The 17,655-nt window shown below is 37.9% G+C and overlaps 1 protein-coding gene across 1 annotated transcript; it reads left to right on the forward strand.

The window, feature by feature from the left end:
- Positions 1 to 97: 97 nt before the first annotated feature.
- On the forward strand, positions 98 to 8,478 carry LOC135933274 (intestinal mucin-like protein). Its single transcript, XM_065471351.1, has 17 exons — positions 98 to 266; positions 347 to 594; positions 731 to 914; positions 1,004 to 1,214; positions 1,318 to 1,493; positions 1,627 to 1,696; positions 1,850 to 1,950; positions 4,250 to 4,281; positions 5,762 to 5,939; positions 6,025 to 6,129; positions 6,353 to 6,393; positions 6,489 to 6,611; positions 6,741 to 6,839; positions 6,970 to 7,098; positions 7,197 to 7,236; positions 8,044 to 8,167; positions 8,271 to 8,478. The coding sequence occupies exons 1-17, from the start codon at positions 125 to 127 to the stop codon at positions 8,476 to 8,478; spliced, it is 2,211 nt and encodes a 736-aa protein (XP_065327423.1). The 5' UTR covers positions 98 to 124.
- The last annotated feature ends 9,177 nt before the right edge of the window (positions 8,479 to 17,655 follow it).

The following is a 17,655-nucleotide window of genomic DNA, read 5'->3' on the forward strand; positions in this document are numbered from 1 at the left end:
AGATTTAAATGACTTCAATGACATGACTATTTTGGTTTGTTTAGTGGCTCACTTTCTTTCATTTTTGCAACCTTTTCCCATGTTCTTAAAGCAAAACGAGACCTTCTATTTGTGCAACTGCACAATGGCCAAATGCATAGAGAACAACACAATAGAAATCGTTCCATATGAATGTCCACCTCTTCAAAACATAACCTGCACAAATGGAAAGAAACCAGTTCTTGTGTATGACGAGTACTACTGCTGTCAATATTATACTTGTGACTGTAAGTTATTCTGTGGTTAAAAACATTTATTCCATTGATGTTGTTTTTTCCTACCTTTAACATTTTTACTTTCTTTTCAGGTGTATGTGAAGGGTGGGGAGATCCGCATTACATCACATTTGATGGACTTTTCTACAGTTATCAAGGAAACTGCACTTATATTTTGATGAAAGAGATTTTACCAATACATAAATTGAAGATTTATATTGACAACATCTTTTGTGATCCAACTGAAGATGTTTCTTGTCCACGATCAATAACAGTGGCATATGTATCAGAAGTCATCACACTCATTAATCATAATCTTATTGGAACTGCACAACTGGAGGTGAAGTTGGATATATGATTGCCAATATTTCATTGCATTTTTCTGCAAAATAAGCAAGACTGCTTATTTTTTTATAGTATACACACACACACACACACACACATATTTTACATATGGTGCTTTTATTCTTTTGTAGGCACTGCAAAATGGAAAAAGTTTGAAACTACCTTATTCTCAACAAGGTGTTAAGATAGTTAATTCAGGTCTGAACCTGATTTTAGAGATTCCTCGACTAAAAGTGGTTATTACATTTGGAATAACTGGCTTCAGTGTAACCCTTCCATTCCAGTACTTTGGCAAAAACACACAGGGCCATTGTGGTAAGACTGTTCACTGAAGTGATCAGATTTTTCAACCCTTAGTTTGAGGTTACACTGCAATATTATTTTTTTTTTATTACTGCTGTCAGGAACATGCAACAATAACCAAGCTGATGACTGCATGTTACCTGGAGGTAAGCTGGTGGAAAGCTGTGCGGTGATGGCTGACTATTGGCCTGTTGAAGACCCTTACAAACCCAACTGCTCAATACCACCAGCACTACCTACCAGTGCCCCTGAACCACCACCTACCTTAGCTCCATGCAAACCAGACTCCATGTGTGACCTGCTTAAAAGCAGGTAAACATTATCTGATCAATCCCAACACTTTATCCCTGTACCATTAACAGTTCACAATTTTAAATAGAATACTTTTATTTTTTGTTTCTTTTTTTAAAAACAGTGTCTTTGCAGAGTGCCATCCATTTGTCTCTCCAGAAAATTTCTACAGAGGTTGCGTATTTGATAGCTGTCATGTTTCCAACCCAGCAGTGGAGTGCACAAGTTTACAGACTTATGCTGCAGCCTGTGCTCAGGCTGGAGTTTGCATTTACTGGAGGAACCACACCACATTGTGTGGTAAGCAACCCTCCATCATTTTGTAAATTTTTTGGATTGTTTGGAATCACGAGTGACAACTTGTCATCATGCATACAAAAACCAAAACATATACAAACACACAAAGCAATGAAGTTCTTTTCTTCTTCATCAGCTGGTGAGTGCCCATCAGGCAAAGTTTACAAGCCATGTGGTCCTGTAGAACAACCAACCTGTGAAGACAAGTAAGTTTCTCAAAACTATGCTAAAGCAGGCAATATAGCCATAACAAAAAGTGGCAATGCATACATTTATTGTGGCAATAAGTGAGAGTGACACTGTGCATCACCCTAACTGAATGTAATTTTACTGCTGTTTCACTATATCTTGCTTTACAGTCCCAGTGAACCAACTATGAACTACACTACTGAGGGCTGCTTCTGTCCTGATGGAATGAAACTCTTTAACCAGGAGTCTGGAATATGTGTTGAAAAATGTGGTGAGTATTTTTTTAGATTTTTTATTTACTACTACTGACCACAAAAAGTTGATTGTGTCCATGTGGACGAGGCGTTTTTAGTGGGAGAAACATTTTGTAAGTAATCCAAGTGATTTCTTCTGTCTCATTTTCCCCAGCCTTATAAACAGTGCATTTGCACAATGTCTGAACTCACAGCCCACTGACTGAAAAGTGGGCTTTGAGGTCAGTTCCTTGATCATTGATATGCAAATTGTCATGACCATTGATCAACAACCACTGATCAAAAACCATTGATCAAAGTGACAGGTTTCTCACACAGAAAATAAATGCAGATGAAGAGTCACCTTTGTGGGATTTCCTTACCTGGATGATTGAGCATTCATCAAGACATACAGTGGGATGCAAAAGTTTAGGCAAACTTGTTAATAGTCATTTCCCTGTATAAATCGTTGGTCATTACAATAAAAATGTCAGTTAAATATATCATATAGGAGACACACACAGTGATATTTGAGAAGTGAAATGAAGTTTATTGGATTTACAGAAAGTTTGCAATAATTGTTTAAACAAAATAAGGCAGGTGCATAAATTTGGGCACTACAAAAAAAGAAATTAAATCACTATTTAGTAGATCCGCCTTTTGCAGGAATTACAGCCTCTAAACGGTTCCTGTAGGTTCCAATGAGAGTCTGGATTGTGGTTGAAGGTATTTTGGACCATTCCTCTTCACAAAACATCTCTAGTTCATTCAGGTTTGATGGCTTCTGAGCATGGACAGCTCTCTTTAAGTCACACCACAGGTTTTCAATAATATTCAGATCTGGGGGCTGAGATGGCCATTTCGGAACGGTGTACTTGTTCCTCTGCATGAATGCCTTAGTGGATTTTGAGCAGTGTTTCGGGTCGTTGTCTTGTTGAAAGATCCAGCCCCAGCGCAGCTTCAGCTTTGTCACCGATTCCTGGACATTGGTCTCCAGAATCTGCTGATACTGAGTGGAATCCATGTGTCCCTCAACTTTGACAAGATTCCCAGTCCCTGCACTGGCCACACAGTCCCACAGCATGATGGAACCACCAACATATTTTACTGTAGGTAGTGTTAAATTCTTCCAATTCTTTCATCTTTGAGCTAAAGGAAGGACAACACTCGGTGTATAAATGCTCAATCAACAATCATTTTATTCCATACAATTCTCATTATTCCATATAACACTTTTGAGCATAAACCATCCGGAGGGGAGATGAGCGCGGGAGGGTGTCCGCCTGATCTTGACGTGTCTTTTTCTCACATTCTTATAACTTCAGCCCCCCTCCAAACTAAGCATTAACATTCTTTCTCTCTTACGGTGCCTAAGTGACGGCCTTGGCTTTCTGTTTTATCTCCTCCTGATGAGATGGGGCAGAAAACCTCTACGATATGTTCTGTTCTCTTTGTAATCAGAAAAATAAGGTCATGATTCTCTGAAAACAGTATTTCTTATAACTCAGCAGTATAATGCATCATAAACAATGTAATTCATTAAAAATAAATAAGCAGTCTAATGTAATACGAATCAGAAAGTCTGCAATAATAATCAGTCTAATAAATCTAATAGTTATCACCTCTTAGGGGTATAATTAGGGGTATAACGTGGCATACGATGATATAATAATCTCACATTAGCAGGTGTTTATCTTGGAATGATGTGTTCTTTTTCCTCCATGCATAACACCCCTTGTTATGCCCAGATAACTCAATTTTAGTTTCATCAGTCCAGAGCACCTTATTCCACAATGAAGCTGGCTTGTCCAAATGTGCTTTAGCATACCTCAAGCGGCTCTGTTTGTGCTGTGGGTGGAGAAAATGCTTCCTCTGCATCACTCACATACAGCATCTCCTTGTGTAAATTGCGCCAAATGGTTGAATGATGCACAGTGACTCCATCTGCTGCAAGATGATGTTTTGGTGCTGGTCTGTGGATTGACTCTGACTGTTCTCACCATTCGTCAGTTCTGTCTATCCGAGATTTTTCTTTGTCTGCCACTTCAAGCCTTAACTTGAACTGAGCCTGTGGTCTTCCATTTTCTCAATATGTGGAAACAGACAGCTTAAATCTCTGAGACAGCTTTCTGTATGTCTGTGTGTGTGTGTGTGTGTGTGTGTGTGTGTGTGTGTGTGTGTGTGTGTATTTAACTGACATTTTTTATTCTAAAAACCAACGATTTATACAGGAATATAATGACTATTAACAAGGTTGCCCAAACCTTTGCATCCCACTGTACTACTACTGACTTAACTATATGTTATATTTCTGCTGTGTCTTTTATTTTCCAACAGGATGTCTTGATCCTGAGGGCATTCCTCGTGAGGTGAGCATTTTTCATCTTTTTTTTCCAGTTTAATTAAATTCACTTTTATTTATACAGCATCATATCACAAATCATATGACCCCCTATGAGCAAGCACTTTGGCAACAGTGTGAAGGAAAAACTCCCTTTTATAACATGACGAAACCAGGCTTAGGGAGGGGAAGTCATCTGATATGATTGGTTGGGGTTGAGAGAAGGAAGACAGGACAAAAGACATGCTGTGGAATGCCATGTCCAGAATGGCTGGTGTATTTGTGGAAAAAGCAGACAAGGGAGAGATGGAACTGAATCTTTAACAAAAAGTGGGCTGTTTATTTTGGGCTGATGTCAAAAATGGTAGACAAGCCAAAATGTACAGAGACAAAACTAAACTAGAAACTAATGTGGGAGCAGCTAAATTACTATGATAACCAGAACATGAAATATGAAACTGAACAGGTACATGCAAAACATGAACATGAAAAAACAAAACACAAGTATTATCATATACCTGAGCAGTAGAAATACAACTTTGACCAGACCTGACTTGATGTATATACAACAGACTCCCAACAAAGAACAGAGGAAGAAAGAGGACTTAAATACACTAAAGGGTAATGAGGGAAGTGGAAACACCCGGGGAAACACAGCTGACACAAAAGAATCTGAGGCCATAGGGGAAACAAAATTAAACACACTGAACATGGAAACACAGCAAAAGGGAACCTAGATAGACAAGGAGATCACGCATGACAAACAGGAAAAGACTCATGAACACGGTGACATTGATGAAACATAAACTAGAATAACACTCAACTAATCCATTACTAAATAATAATAATAATAATAATAATAATAATAATAATAATGGATTGCATTTATATAGCACTTTTCGAGACCCTTAAAGCACTTTACAATTCCACTATTCATTCACTCTCACATTCACACACTGGTGGAGGCAAGTTACAGTTGGAGCCACAGTTGCCCCGGGGACAGACTGACATAAGTGAGGCTGCCATATCGCATTAACTTTGCATTAATACAATCTAACATAAGAAAATCAAAAATACCAAAACAAACGTTGGGCCACAGACCTAGCCCCTGACATTGGAATCCAAAAATGAATAACTTCAATGCAGAGAGGTCTATTAACACATACTGAGTGTGAAATGTGACTGAAAAAGAAATACTTAGTGCATCGTGGGAATCCACAGCAGCCTACGCCTATTGCAGCTTAACTAAGGGAGGAATCAGGGTCACCTGATTCAGCGCTAACTACAGCAAAAAGGAAAGTTTTAAACCTAATCTTAAAAATAGAGAAAGTCTCTCTCTCCTGAATCCAAACTGAATTCAAAGGCCTCAAAACCTCTACTTTTAAATACGCTAGGAACAACAAGTAAGCCTGCAGTGCCAGAGCAAGGTGCTCTAATGGGGTGATAAAATTTAAATCTTGTTTACTTACAAGAGACAAATAATTAATTGTTGTGGTTTACTCTTTCAGTTCAATGAAAGATTTGAGTACAAATGCCAAGACTGCGTCTGTGAAGAATCCACCAAGACTGTGACTTGCAAGCCTAAGGTGTGCCCACCACCAGCCACTACAGACTGCTCTGCTCCTGGGTTTGTCCTTGTAAACCAGACCAGTCCGTCAGACCCCTGCTGTTCTACCTATGTTTGCCGTAAGACGTAGTATCAAAGCACATTTTATTTTTCCCGATTGTTGTTTGATTGTGGTAGTTTCTCACTGTGCCATAATCTCTGCAGAATGTCAAGCTAACACCTGCCCAGTCACCAGTATGAGCTGTCCAATTGGATATAAGCCAGTTGTCAGTGTCCCTGTGGGAAAATGCTGTCCAGAACATACATGTGGTAAGCTAATATATATATATCTATATCTAGCTAATGTATATATATATATATATATATATATATATATATATATATATATATATACATATATATATACATATATATATATAGATAGATAGATAGATAGATAGATAGATAGATACATACAACCCCCTATATGTGGGGTTGTATATATAAAACACTTTCATGCAATTCACCTCATCTTTGTCTAACTCTTCCCTAGAACCTAAAAGAGTTTGTGTTCACAGAGAAACTGAATACCAGGTAAATAAGAAGCAGATGATTTGTCATTTTCTCACCTTTTTTATCTTTAAGGATGCACATAATTATGTATGGCTTTTTTTATCTTTATTTACCAGCCTGGTTCTTCAGTTCCTGTGATTGCATGTCAGGATTGTACCTGTGCCAATGAGATTGACCCAAAATCTGGTCTATTAAAAATAGTTTGTGTGTTTCAACATTGTAAAGAAAGCTGTGAACTGGTAAGAGACAATAAAGCAGGCATATTCACTTACACCATACATCCCTGTTTGTTTTCCTTTGGTGGCTTTAGCGTGTCACTTGCTAGGGTTTCACAAGCTAAACGTGCCATCTCTCTCGGTGTCTCACAGGGATATGGATATGTGGAAAGTGATTCAGATGAATGCTGCGGGAAGTGTGTACAGACACACTGTGTTGTCAACATTAATGGAACCAAACAACTTTTGACTGTAAGCTGTTTAGAACTTCATGTATTAATTCACCTAAGCCAAACAAGTAATAAGTGTTGATTTATGTATTTAAATAAATATTCCTAAGTTTGTGTGGATTTGTGTAAACATCTATCTCACTGCTTTCTAGCAAGGAGAAACCTGGTCACCACCGGGGAATAAGTGTGAACATTACACCTGTGTCAAGAATGGTGAGACTTTAACAGCAAGCCATTCGCAGACTGTCTGCCCACCATTCCAAGAGAGCAACTGCCAACCTGTATGTATGCTTTTAAAAATTAATCTTGATTGATTGACTGTATCTGTCTGAAATCAAATGAAACAAATTTTATTAATGTTGTATATTTTCCTTGTTAGGACACAATTCAAACTGCAGCAAATGGCTGTTGCAAAATTTGTGAGTATAACATTTTGATATATAACATTTGAATCAGGGGCAGCACAGTGGCATGGTGGATAACATTGTTGCCTCACATCATGAAGGGACTTTAACTGAACCCTCCAGTTGTGTGCACCCACACCCCCTTACTTTAGTGCTCCTGGTCACAATTTCCCGGTCAGTTTTAACAGCTCTTAAATTAATATAACTGAATTTTTTCACCACCAAATTCAGTTCAGTGGGTAATTCAGTGGGCCATACAGTGGGTCGTTCAGTAGGTCGCTCAGTGGGTCTTTCATTTGGTCATTTGGTGTGACAAAGTTGATTAAAACACTCAAAATTCGATGAAAGAGGTGCTCATTACTTTTATATGTTCAAGTTAATAGTGTAGAGGATGTCATAATGCCTTGAGGCAATCAGATGTAAAACCCAATATTTATGAGTGTTTTAATTCGTAAATCGGTCAGATTTGACCCTAACACAACAGGAAGGTGAATCCAACATCTATCCGGGGTCTTTCTGTGTGGACTTTGCATGTTCTCCTCATGTCTGCATGAGTTCTCTCCAGGTACTCCACCTTCCTCCAATAGTCCAAAGACATGCAGTTAGTGGAGTTAGGTTAACTGTTGATTCTAAATTCCCCATAGGTGTGAATTTAAGTGTGAATGGTTGTGTGTCTGAGTTACCCTATGACAGAGTGTTGACCTGTCCAAGATGTACGTGCCTTTCAGCCTATGACATCTGGATAAGCTGAACAGTATGGATGGATGGATTTACATTAAATAGAAATAAAAGAAACTAACTCAAAATCTTTTTTTGTAAAAGGTGAGGAGAAGGAGAAGGGATGCAAGTTAATGTCCATGAAAACCCATATTACAGTCAACGGTTGTCAGTCTGCCCAGGAGGTAGATATGCCATATTGTGAAGGATCCTGCAACACTTACACCATGTAAGGATACCTTTACTATTATCTCATATTTCCCTGGAAAATTACAAAAAGTGTTACTTTACACTTTGAGTATATTAATAATCCTGCCCCCTGCTGTCTTTAGGTACTCTGAAGCAGCAGCAGCTATGGAGCATTCCTGCTCATGCTGTAAGGAGATAAACTTCAGCAATCGCACTGCTGACCTGGTCTGCCTGAATGGAGACACGGTCCCCTACACATACATGTATGTGGAGCAGTGTGGTTGTACCAAGACAGACTGCACCAGAGCTGGACATCATGTTCGCAGGAAGAGAAGTTTCACACTGCTGTGATGAAACAGTCTGTCTCTTCACAGATGTGACATACAATTGTTTCTTCCCATATTGTCTTAAAAATAATTTCACATCTTACAAAGTAATTGCTATTGTAGCTTGAGTATTTATCTACTGATCAAAATAAAAAAAATTGCAGCTCAGTTCATGTCTCATCTCTTCCTTCTTCTTTTTTCTACTAAACCAAAATCTAAACATTTAATTTGTGTTTACATCACAAAAACCCTAAATATATTGTCTTGTTCTCCGCAATGACATTAAAGTATAGCCAGCAGGGCTTTAAAAAAAATACAATAAAGTTGGCAGGGTGAAATTTAAAAATAAAAAGACCAGGAGAATCTGCATTTTGACTGTACGGTTTTTACTAAGCTAACTACCTTTAATTTAGTAAACTCCCACTAAATTAGGGTATGTTTTAACTGATGAAACTGTGTCGTACTCAGGCTCGGACATCTGATTGCTGCCTTTTACAAGCTTTATTGCACAAGCGTTAGCTAACACCAGTACAGTAACCGTGCCTTTGCAGAAGCCAGGTAGTCAACTGAAAGATACAAAATAAAACAACCATACAACATTAAGAAAGCAACCCTATTAATGACAGTACAGTTTGGTAATAGTCATATTTATAACTTTAACACATTATTTAGTCAACACAGAAACTCACCAGCTCGGCTTCATCAGTCATAACAGCAATATCAATGAAAAGAAGATCGGCAGGTAGGATCTATGAGTGGCTGTTAACACATACCATCCCAGACTTACATAAATCACTCCGTCTTAAATACATTTGTCATTTAAAGCAAATATGGGTCTGACTGATAATAAATCACAACAAAGTAAATTGGCATGTTAGAAATATGGGAAAAAACCACACATTGACTGTTCTTGGTGAAGTAGTAATAAGTAAAAATAGGAAAGAGTGGAGATGTGCTTCTGGACTGTAGATATAGATACAGTATATGAACACGCTTTCATTAAAATCACTAAACACATGGAGTATTTGAAAAGTGGTAGGGGTGAAAAAATAAGCTGTTACAGTATTAGTAAGTATAAGAATGAAACAAAAAAGAATTCAGTAATAATGTCGCTCATCTGCTTGGACGTGAGTGAAGATTGTTGGCCACATAGATGTGATTGAGTTACAGATTGTTAAGCTTCAGTGATACAGTTGGTGTTTATTTCAAAGCAATTATACAGCATGGAAAAGACGCTAGAATTATGTGAGAGCCAGAGTTTCCATTACTTTGAATTCTGCTTTGACAACATACCAAAGACATGCCTTACCTTGCTATTTTACCACAGCCAGTCCACTTATGTAGTTGGAAACATGAATGCTTTTTGTTTTCAGACTTTAAAAAAAGTATTCTACATTTATATACAATTTTTTTCTGAATACTGACACAATATTTTCAGCTTCTTATATTTAACGGGTTCACTGCATGTAGATGAGTGAATAAACTGTAGACTAGTTACAATGATTTAATAGGAAGTAAACATAAAAAATACAATACAATACAATACAATACAGTTTTATTTATATAGCACATTTAAAACCCGAAGGCACACCAAAGTGCTTCACAGTAATATGGAGAGTCAACATAAGTCAATAACAGGGTACAAATCGGGCACTAGCACAGACAGGATAGAGGCACTAACAGACCAGAAGAGTTAGATAAATACAAAATCCGCTAAGAAGACAAAAACAGCAGTAAAATTAATAATGAAATAATAAATTTAATAAAATTTAATAAAAGATTTAAAAGTTTAAAATTTAAAAAGTTTAAAAGGGTATTAACTGGTCGGGAAAGCCAAGTCAAATAGATATGCTTTCAATCTTGATTTAAAGGATTGGATAGAGTCCAAGGCTCGAATAGAAGCTATTCCAAAGGTTGGGTGCAGTTGAAGCAAAGGCACGATTGCCTCTGGTCTTCAGTCTAAACTTAGGTTGGGCCAGGAGTAATTGACCTGATGATCTTAATGCATGACAAGGAGTGTACAGATTGAGGAGGTCAGTGAGGTAGCTGGGCGCAATGTTATTCAGGATTTTAAAAGTGAGTAGCAAGATTTTAAACTCAATGCGATATTTGATTGGTAACCAGTGTAGATCAACAAGAGCCGGAGTAATAGGGTCAAATTTTCTAGTTCCAGTAAGAAGGCGAGCCGCAGCATTCTGAACGAGTTGCAGCCTTTGAAGAGAGAAGGCTTGGAGACCACAGTAGAGAGAATTACAATAATCTAACCTGGAGGTCACAAAAGCGTGGATGTTTTTCCAGGTCCCTGTGTGGTATATAATGCTTAGCTTTAGAAATCTGGCACAGTTGAAAAAAAAAACAGATTTAACTACAGATGATACTTGCTTATCGAGCTTAAAGGAGCTATCCAAATAGACACCCAGGTTACGCATAGAATCAGAGAGAGAGTTAGCTAGGGGCCCCAGCAGGGCAACAAGCTGGTCTCGAGGGATATGGCTGTCGAACACCATAACTTCAGGTTTTTTCTCATTTAAAATGAGAGAATTATCTGACAGCCAATCTTTAACCTCTCTCACACTGTAAAATCTAATTAGTTCCCAGAACTCAAAAAAATTATGGAAACTCGTTGCCTCAAATAAATTGAGTAAAGCTTAGCTAAAAATGGCTAAGTTAGGACAACTTATTTATTTTGAGTACTCTGTACAAGCTCATTTGTTCCCAGAACTCAAAAAAATTGGATCAAGTTTATGTAAGATGACCAAGTTAGGGCAACTTACTCATTTTGAGTACACTGTACAGCCTTGTTAGTTCCCAGAACTCAAAAAAATTATGGAAACTCGTTGCCTCAAAAAAACTAAGTAAAGCTTACTTAAGATGACTGTTAGGACAACTTATACATTGCAAGTCTGCAGTATTAAGAATAACTTGATATTTCTGACTTTCTGACAACACTAATTGTTTACCTACTGACAAACATTTCAAGTTCAACTAAATGAAAAAACAATTTGTGGTACCATGAATATGATTAAAAATAATTAACAACAATTTTTGTAATGATGTTAAAATGAGCCCAACTTTTATTTTCAAACACAACAAAGTACAACAGCCAACATACTGGACACTGTTCTGCTGAACAACAAATAATTATATTGCCATCACTGTTATAATCTTACAATGAAACAAAGTCTCAGATTTAATTATTCTGAAAATAAGTTTAGGCCTACCACAAGTTTGTTTTGTACTTACATTACTTATATTATCAAAATAAAATATTTGTTGTTCTGTCACAAGTGCAGTCTCTAATTTAAACAACACATTTGTTTTTCATTCCAACACAGGAGCTGGAATGTTGTAATATTTTAAGGATGGCTTGTTTCCAGTCCAGGCATTACTGCCTGAATGACTGTCATGGATCGAGGTGATCCAAATGTAGGTGCAGAAGAAAGTCTTTAACTTCCCTTAAGTACAGTGGCAGTGGATGTGGGTTGGAGATGCAATGAGCTTGAACCTGCAGGCGACCATCTTCACTGACCACACCATCTGTGACGGAGGACTCATCTCTCCTGTTGTCGTGCAAGCAAACAATCATATTTTTTGGAACATGAACTTAATTGCTTTCTTAAAACATTTTTTTCTGCATTTGGTATAGAACAGACTCCAATTTAGACAATCTCAGGCTCCCTCCCCACCGGAGAGGTGACATTCAATGTCCCAATTGTCAGTCTGGATAGCCGTGACCACCACCCAACACACAATATTGTCATGAAAGCATCATTTTAAAAAGGGCTATGCAAACATGGCCAATAACTTTCATTCTAATGATGTGCAAAATGATTTGGGCACAAAACAAATTTTGCTGTTAGAAAACTTGCAGACTTCACTATATACAGTGTAGACCCTCTAAACTAAGTTTGGGATGTGATCTTTCAAGAAATGCAGACCAAACTGTTGTTGTTTGTTTACTTACACAGCATGTCTTGTAGAATTAACTGGAGTCACCAGCAACAGCATAGTGCAGTCATATCTCAAGTCTAATAACAGAAGACAGGAACAGATCAGTGAAGAAACAACTTCCCCAAACCAAAGCACAAATAAAACAATAAGTAAAACAGGCTGATCTAAAGTATGATTAAAGTTCAGCCTGATTAATATAAATGTCACTGACAGTTGCTAATATATTGGAAAACATAATAATAATAATAATATATTGGAAAACCAAAATACTTACCACTGAGTTGATGTCTTTCTGTCCAACAACAGGAGTGCTGGTCCCGAGCCTCAAAGACAGTAAGAAGCAAGCAGAGGGAGAAAAAAACAGAACATATTTCAGAAACTGATTTTATCCTTAATGGCTGTGCAATCATTGTAACATACAGTTTGCTTATGTTGTTAAATAAAGGCTAGATTTGACATTAATAGATGCCACACTTGTTCAAAAGCTGCCACAAAGCATGAAAAAATAGACGTCTCCGAAAACGTCGGAGCATTTTTGCAAATATGTGATGTCTTGATAAATCGAGCAGATATTTGAACTTTACACAGCTACATTCTCGCCTGAAAATATCTTAAAAGTTTATTTTGTGACCCAGAAAAAGTAATACGTTTTTTAGCGGCGCTCCTCCGCCATTGCCGCGCTTACAAGTGCGCACAGGCTCCGACAACCGTGGCCGACAAATGCGATCCTCCTTTTCCCCAGACTACCCTTTCTGGGTCACAAAATAACCTTTTAAGATATTTTCAGGCGAGAATGTAGCTGTGTAATGCTCAAATATCTACTTAATTTATCAAAATATCACATATTTGCAAAAGTGCTTCCACGTTTTCGGAGAGCTCTGTTATCCACCCCCACACCTACCCCACCCCTAACGGCTGCACCTCCGAAGAATTTTGTCTGGGCTCTTATCTCACTTATTTATTTCAAACGATCAACAGAAAATTTCACCGACATAGTTTTATGTAAGGTTTTTAAGGCTGTGGTGTTAATTTTTAAGTAACATGAGCCCAGCGGCAGCAGCAATGCTAGGCTAACACTAACTAGCTAGCAAGATTATAAACCTGGTGCTAAACTAAGAGAAGCCACAAAATCAGTTTGAATAAGAGTAAACATTTACTCACCAAGTCAGTGTATCAGGTAAAGATCCACAGCAATGACAACAATAATATCTTGAGCTGACGGTTCTCCAGGTTTGCTCAACATATTCCATAACAAATGCACCATGAACATGCGGACTGATCAGCGAGGGAGGAGGACGGTAGTCACGTGGCATTTTCAAAACACATCTTTCATCCTTCCGCCCAGAGAAGCAAAACTTCCAGCTTACTTAGTTTTTCTAAGTTAGGACAACTCAAATTAATTGAGTTTATCAGCGTTTTTGCATAAAAAGTACTGGTAACTTATTTAAGTTGAGTTCTAATAACAAATTGATAAAAATTGAGTTCAGCCTATTTAATATTTTTAATTAAACACAATATTACATTTTACAGTGCAGGCAATCGTACAGGGAGTTCAATGATGCTGACAAATCATCAGTCAGTTGACAATAGATTTGAATGTCATCAGCGTAAAAGTGATAAGAAATATTGTATTTTTCAAATATGGAGCCCAAGGGTAGCATATACAAAGAGAATAATAAAGGGCCCAATACAGACCCCTGGGGCACACCACAACAGAGAGGGGCAACAGAGGAAGAGTATCCTCCCATCACAACAGAGAAGGATCTATCTGTGAGGTAAGAATTAAACCAGTTAAGGGCAGAACCCTTGATGCCTACAACATGCTCTAGCCTCCTCAAGAGTATATTATGATCAACCATGTCAAAGGCTGAGGACAGATCCAATAAAACTAAAACGGCAGGGCGACCAGAGTCAGCAAATACAAGAAGATCATTATAGACTCTTAGCAGGGCCGTTTCAGTGCTATGGTGTGGCTTAAAGCCAGACTGGTATTTGTCAGTAATATTATTTGCAACTAAGTAAGCCTGTATTTGGAGAAAGACGGCTTTCTCTAAAATCTTTGATAAAAACGGAAGTTTCGAGATTGGCCTATAATTGGCAGGGTCTTTCTGATCGAAATTACTTTTTTTAAGAACAGGGTGCACTACCGCATGTTTAAAAGCAGTCGGGACACAGCCCACTAACAATGATAAATTCATTAAAAATAAGATGCAAGGCCCAATTTCCTCAAAACCTTCCTTGATAATTCGGGATGGAAGGATATCATGCACAGAATTTGAGTTTCTCAATTGTTCAATTATTCCCTTAAGAGTGGGGAGTGATAGCAGCTCAAAGTGAGAAAAGGTGGACATGCATCCTAAAACCGGAACAGGATTCAGCACAAGAGAGTGAGAGTGTGAAGCCTTCAGTAATAAAACTTTTCCATTAAAATGATTAAGAAATTGCTCACAGAGAGCCTGAGAGGCCGAGCTCGAAGAGTCCGGACAGGGATTTATCACTGAATTAAAAATTTTGAATAACATTCGGGGGTTGTGGCTATTAGTCTCAATAATATCTGATAGGAAAGCTGCTTTAGCTGCCTTTATGGAGTTCTGGTATAGAAAGCGGCTCCTACAAAGAATGTCATAGGATATCTGAAGCCTGTCTTTTTTCCACCTCCTTTCAGATTGACGGCAGACACGACGTAAGGCTCGTATAGTGTCATTTAGCCATGGTTGATGAGAAGTTCTGGGACGTTTCATCTTTATAGGGGCCACAGTATCTAAGATGGAACAACAGGTGGATAGCATAGCGTTGGCAAAATCATCAACCAAGGGAGGTGTGTAACAGTTAATATCGGTGAAATCTGGATCAAAAAAGGCAAAGTTTAGAAAGGCCATAATGAAGTTAGCCACAGTCTCAGTATTAATGATACGTACAGGGCGATGACAGCCTTTAGAATTTAAATCAATTGCACATAGCTCAACATCAAACATGACCAAAAAATGGTCAGAAATACCAGCATTATCAATGTCCATTATTAGGCGGGGAGCAGAGAGGGGAACCATATGAACCAGTGGATGAGATGATACATGGAAAGGTAGCGTCTCCCAAATTCCAGCCTTGATCCAACCCAGCATAGGGGGGGAAACGAAGATTTAACAGAGTATCCCGGTCATAGGTGATTAATGCATAACCATCTGGGGGGCTAGTGCCAGAAAGATGACAAATAATAAACAAATATCAAGGAAAAGAGATCGACAACAGAGACGAGGGCGGCCTGTTGTCCACACTGGCGCCATCTTTACTCTTGTTAGTGAATAACACGAGTAAAGAAAATAAGTGAAGAAGCATTTTAAGATTTGTGTTTTAATTTGTAAATCAATCAAATATAGCAACACACCTCTGCAATGCAAATTAGTATCACTTTTGAATAGGTTACTAAAACAACCAGAATACCTTAATAATCCATAAGGAAACTATGTGAATAATAATGATGAATACTTACGAAAAACTGAAGTCCGGAATAGTTCAACCTATGTTTAGTGTCTGTTTAGGAGCTTTGGGGTTTGTATGTTTTGTCTTTTTGTTTTGTTTTGTTCTTCTTTAGAATAAACTAAAGCAATTACAAAGAATTTACAGCTTTTTCTTTTCATATATTAGGAGCCAGCAGAGTAGACCAGTGTATTTAGCTGCTTGTACATAATGCACACCCTCTGCTCGGTATGCATGAACATGGCACAAATAACTATCAGATGCTATCAGATTTTTTTCCCTTCCTTCATTCTGTTTTCTTTGCTGCTTGTCCAACCAGGCTCAAACTGAAGCTGGAAACCACTCCCAGCCAAAACTGGGTAAAAGCTGGGGGTACACCAGTCCATAATCAGTCTAAAACACAGAAACAGACAAATACACACTCACTTTCCACAACTACAGTCAGTTTAGAATCACCAGGTTAATCTCATACACATGCCTTTGTGGAAACTAGAGTGATGTTAGCCAATTTTCAGACTCAGCTTTATTGTCATTCAGCTCTTTGACATAAGACAGTTATGTGGGTCTCAGTATATGCAGTATGCTACTAAGCGCAAGGCAGAATAAATAACTAGGTGAAAAACTAAAATAAATGCACTACTAAGTACTGAAATATTCTAATAATAAATAGTATTAACACACACACACACACACACACACACACACACACAAACCTTTTAAATGGAGCACTCAGTTAAGTAAATGTTTTGGGGATTTTTGGAGGCTCTAGCTGCTTTGGATGCTCATGTAACCCGTTTCTCATCCAAGCACACTAACCATGAATTGTATTAGCTAAAGTCTGTTTACTCAGTACTTCATCTGGGGTTCTGGAGTACAAACTGAAAATACCAAGGTAATTTGAATGTTGTCAAACAGATACTCAGGTGTGAGCTCCTCCAAGGGCAAATATGAGCTGGCAGTAAGAACAAGGAGGGAAGATCAAGTTCTCAGAAGCAGCACGCACTGTGTTTATTCAGGGAGGACAAATGATTACACTGAAGCAGTTTTGGTCACTAGGACAGCTGCACACTTAATCCACAAAGATACTATTTAAGTTCCAACACCTTTTATCATCCTCTAAAACCTACTGTCTGGCACTTTCAACTGTCACTAAGACAGTAGTGTGTCAGATTGCAACACAGGCTTTAAATTAGAGACATAGCAGTAATGTGATAAAAATCTATGCGATATATTGTAAAATGTACTCCTAAATGTTCCCCCAGTAGAGTTTCATACTCCATACTTAAATAATAATAAATCAGTACTAAAGCAAAAGGCAACCTGGTTAAATGCAAAATGCAAGTTTTAAATGATTTTGTAATTAAAAAATTATGTGTATAGAGTCAACAGTCAAATCTAATGAAAACCGCTTTACTGACTTTGTGACTTAATATGGTTTTAAATTTTATTATTATTATTTTTTTTATTTATTTATTTGGCCTTCCACCATCTGTTCTGTTACACAAATCTCCCAACTATTTAAAGCCAGGTTTCTAACAGTACCACGTCTTCATATTGTAACATCTCTGGTCCAGTTCAGTGAAATAACCCATATGGAAAAGAAATAGTAAAAACGTATAAAAGACTTGCATAAGATGTGGCCTACTTCATATAGTAAATCATATAAGGCTTATATGATTTACTCCAAATTGCCCATAGGTGTGAATGTGGGAGTGAATGTGAGCGCGAATGGTTGTCTGTCTCTGTGTGTTAGCCCTGCGACAGACTGGCGACCTGT

The sequence above is a fragment of the Pelmatolapia mariae genome, linkage group LG7, assembly GCF_036321145.2.
Source record: "Pelmatolapia mariae isolate MD_Pm_ZW linkage group LG7, Pm_UMD_F_2, whole genome shotgun sequence".
Lineage (NCBI taxonomy): Eukaryota > Metazoa > Chordata > Actinopteri > Cichliformes > Cichlidae > Pelmatolapia > Pelmatolapia mariae.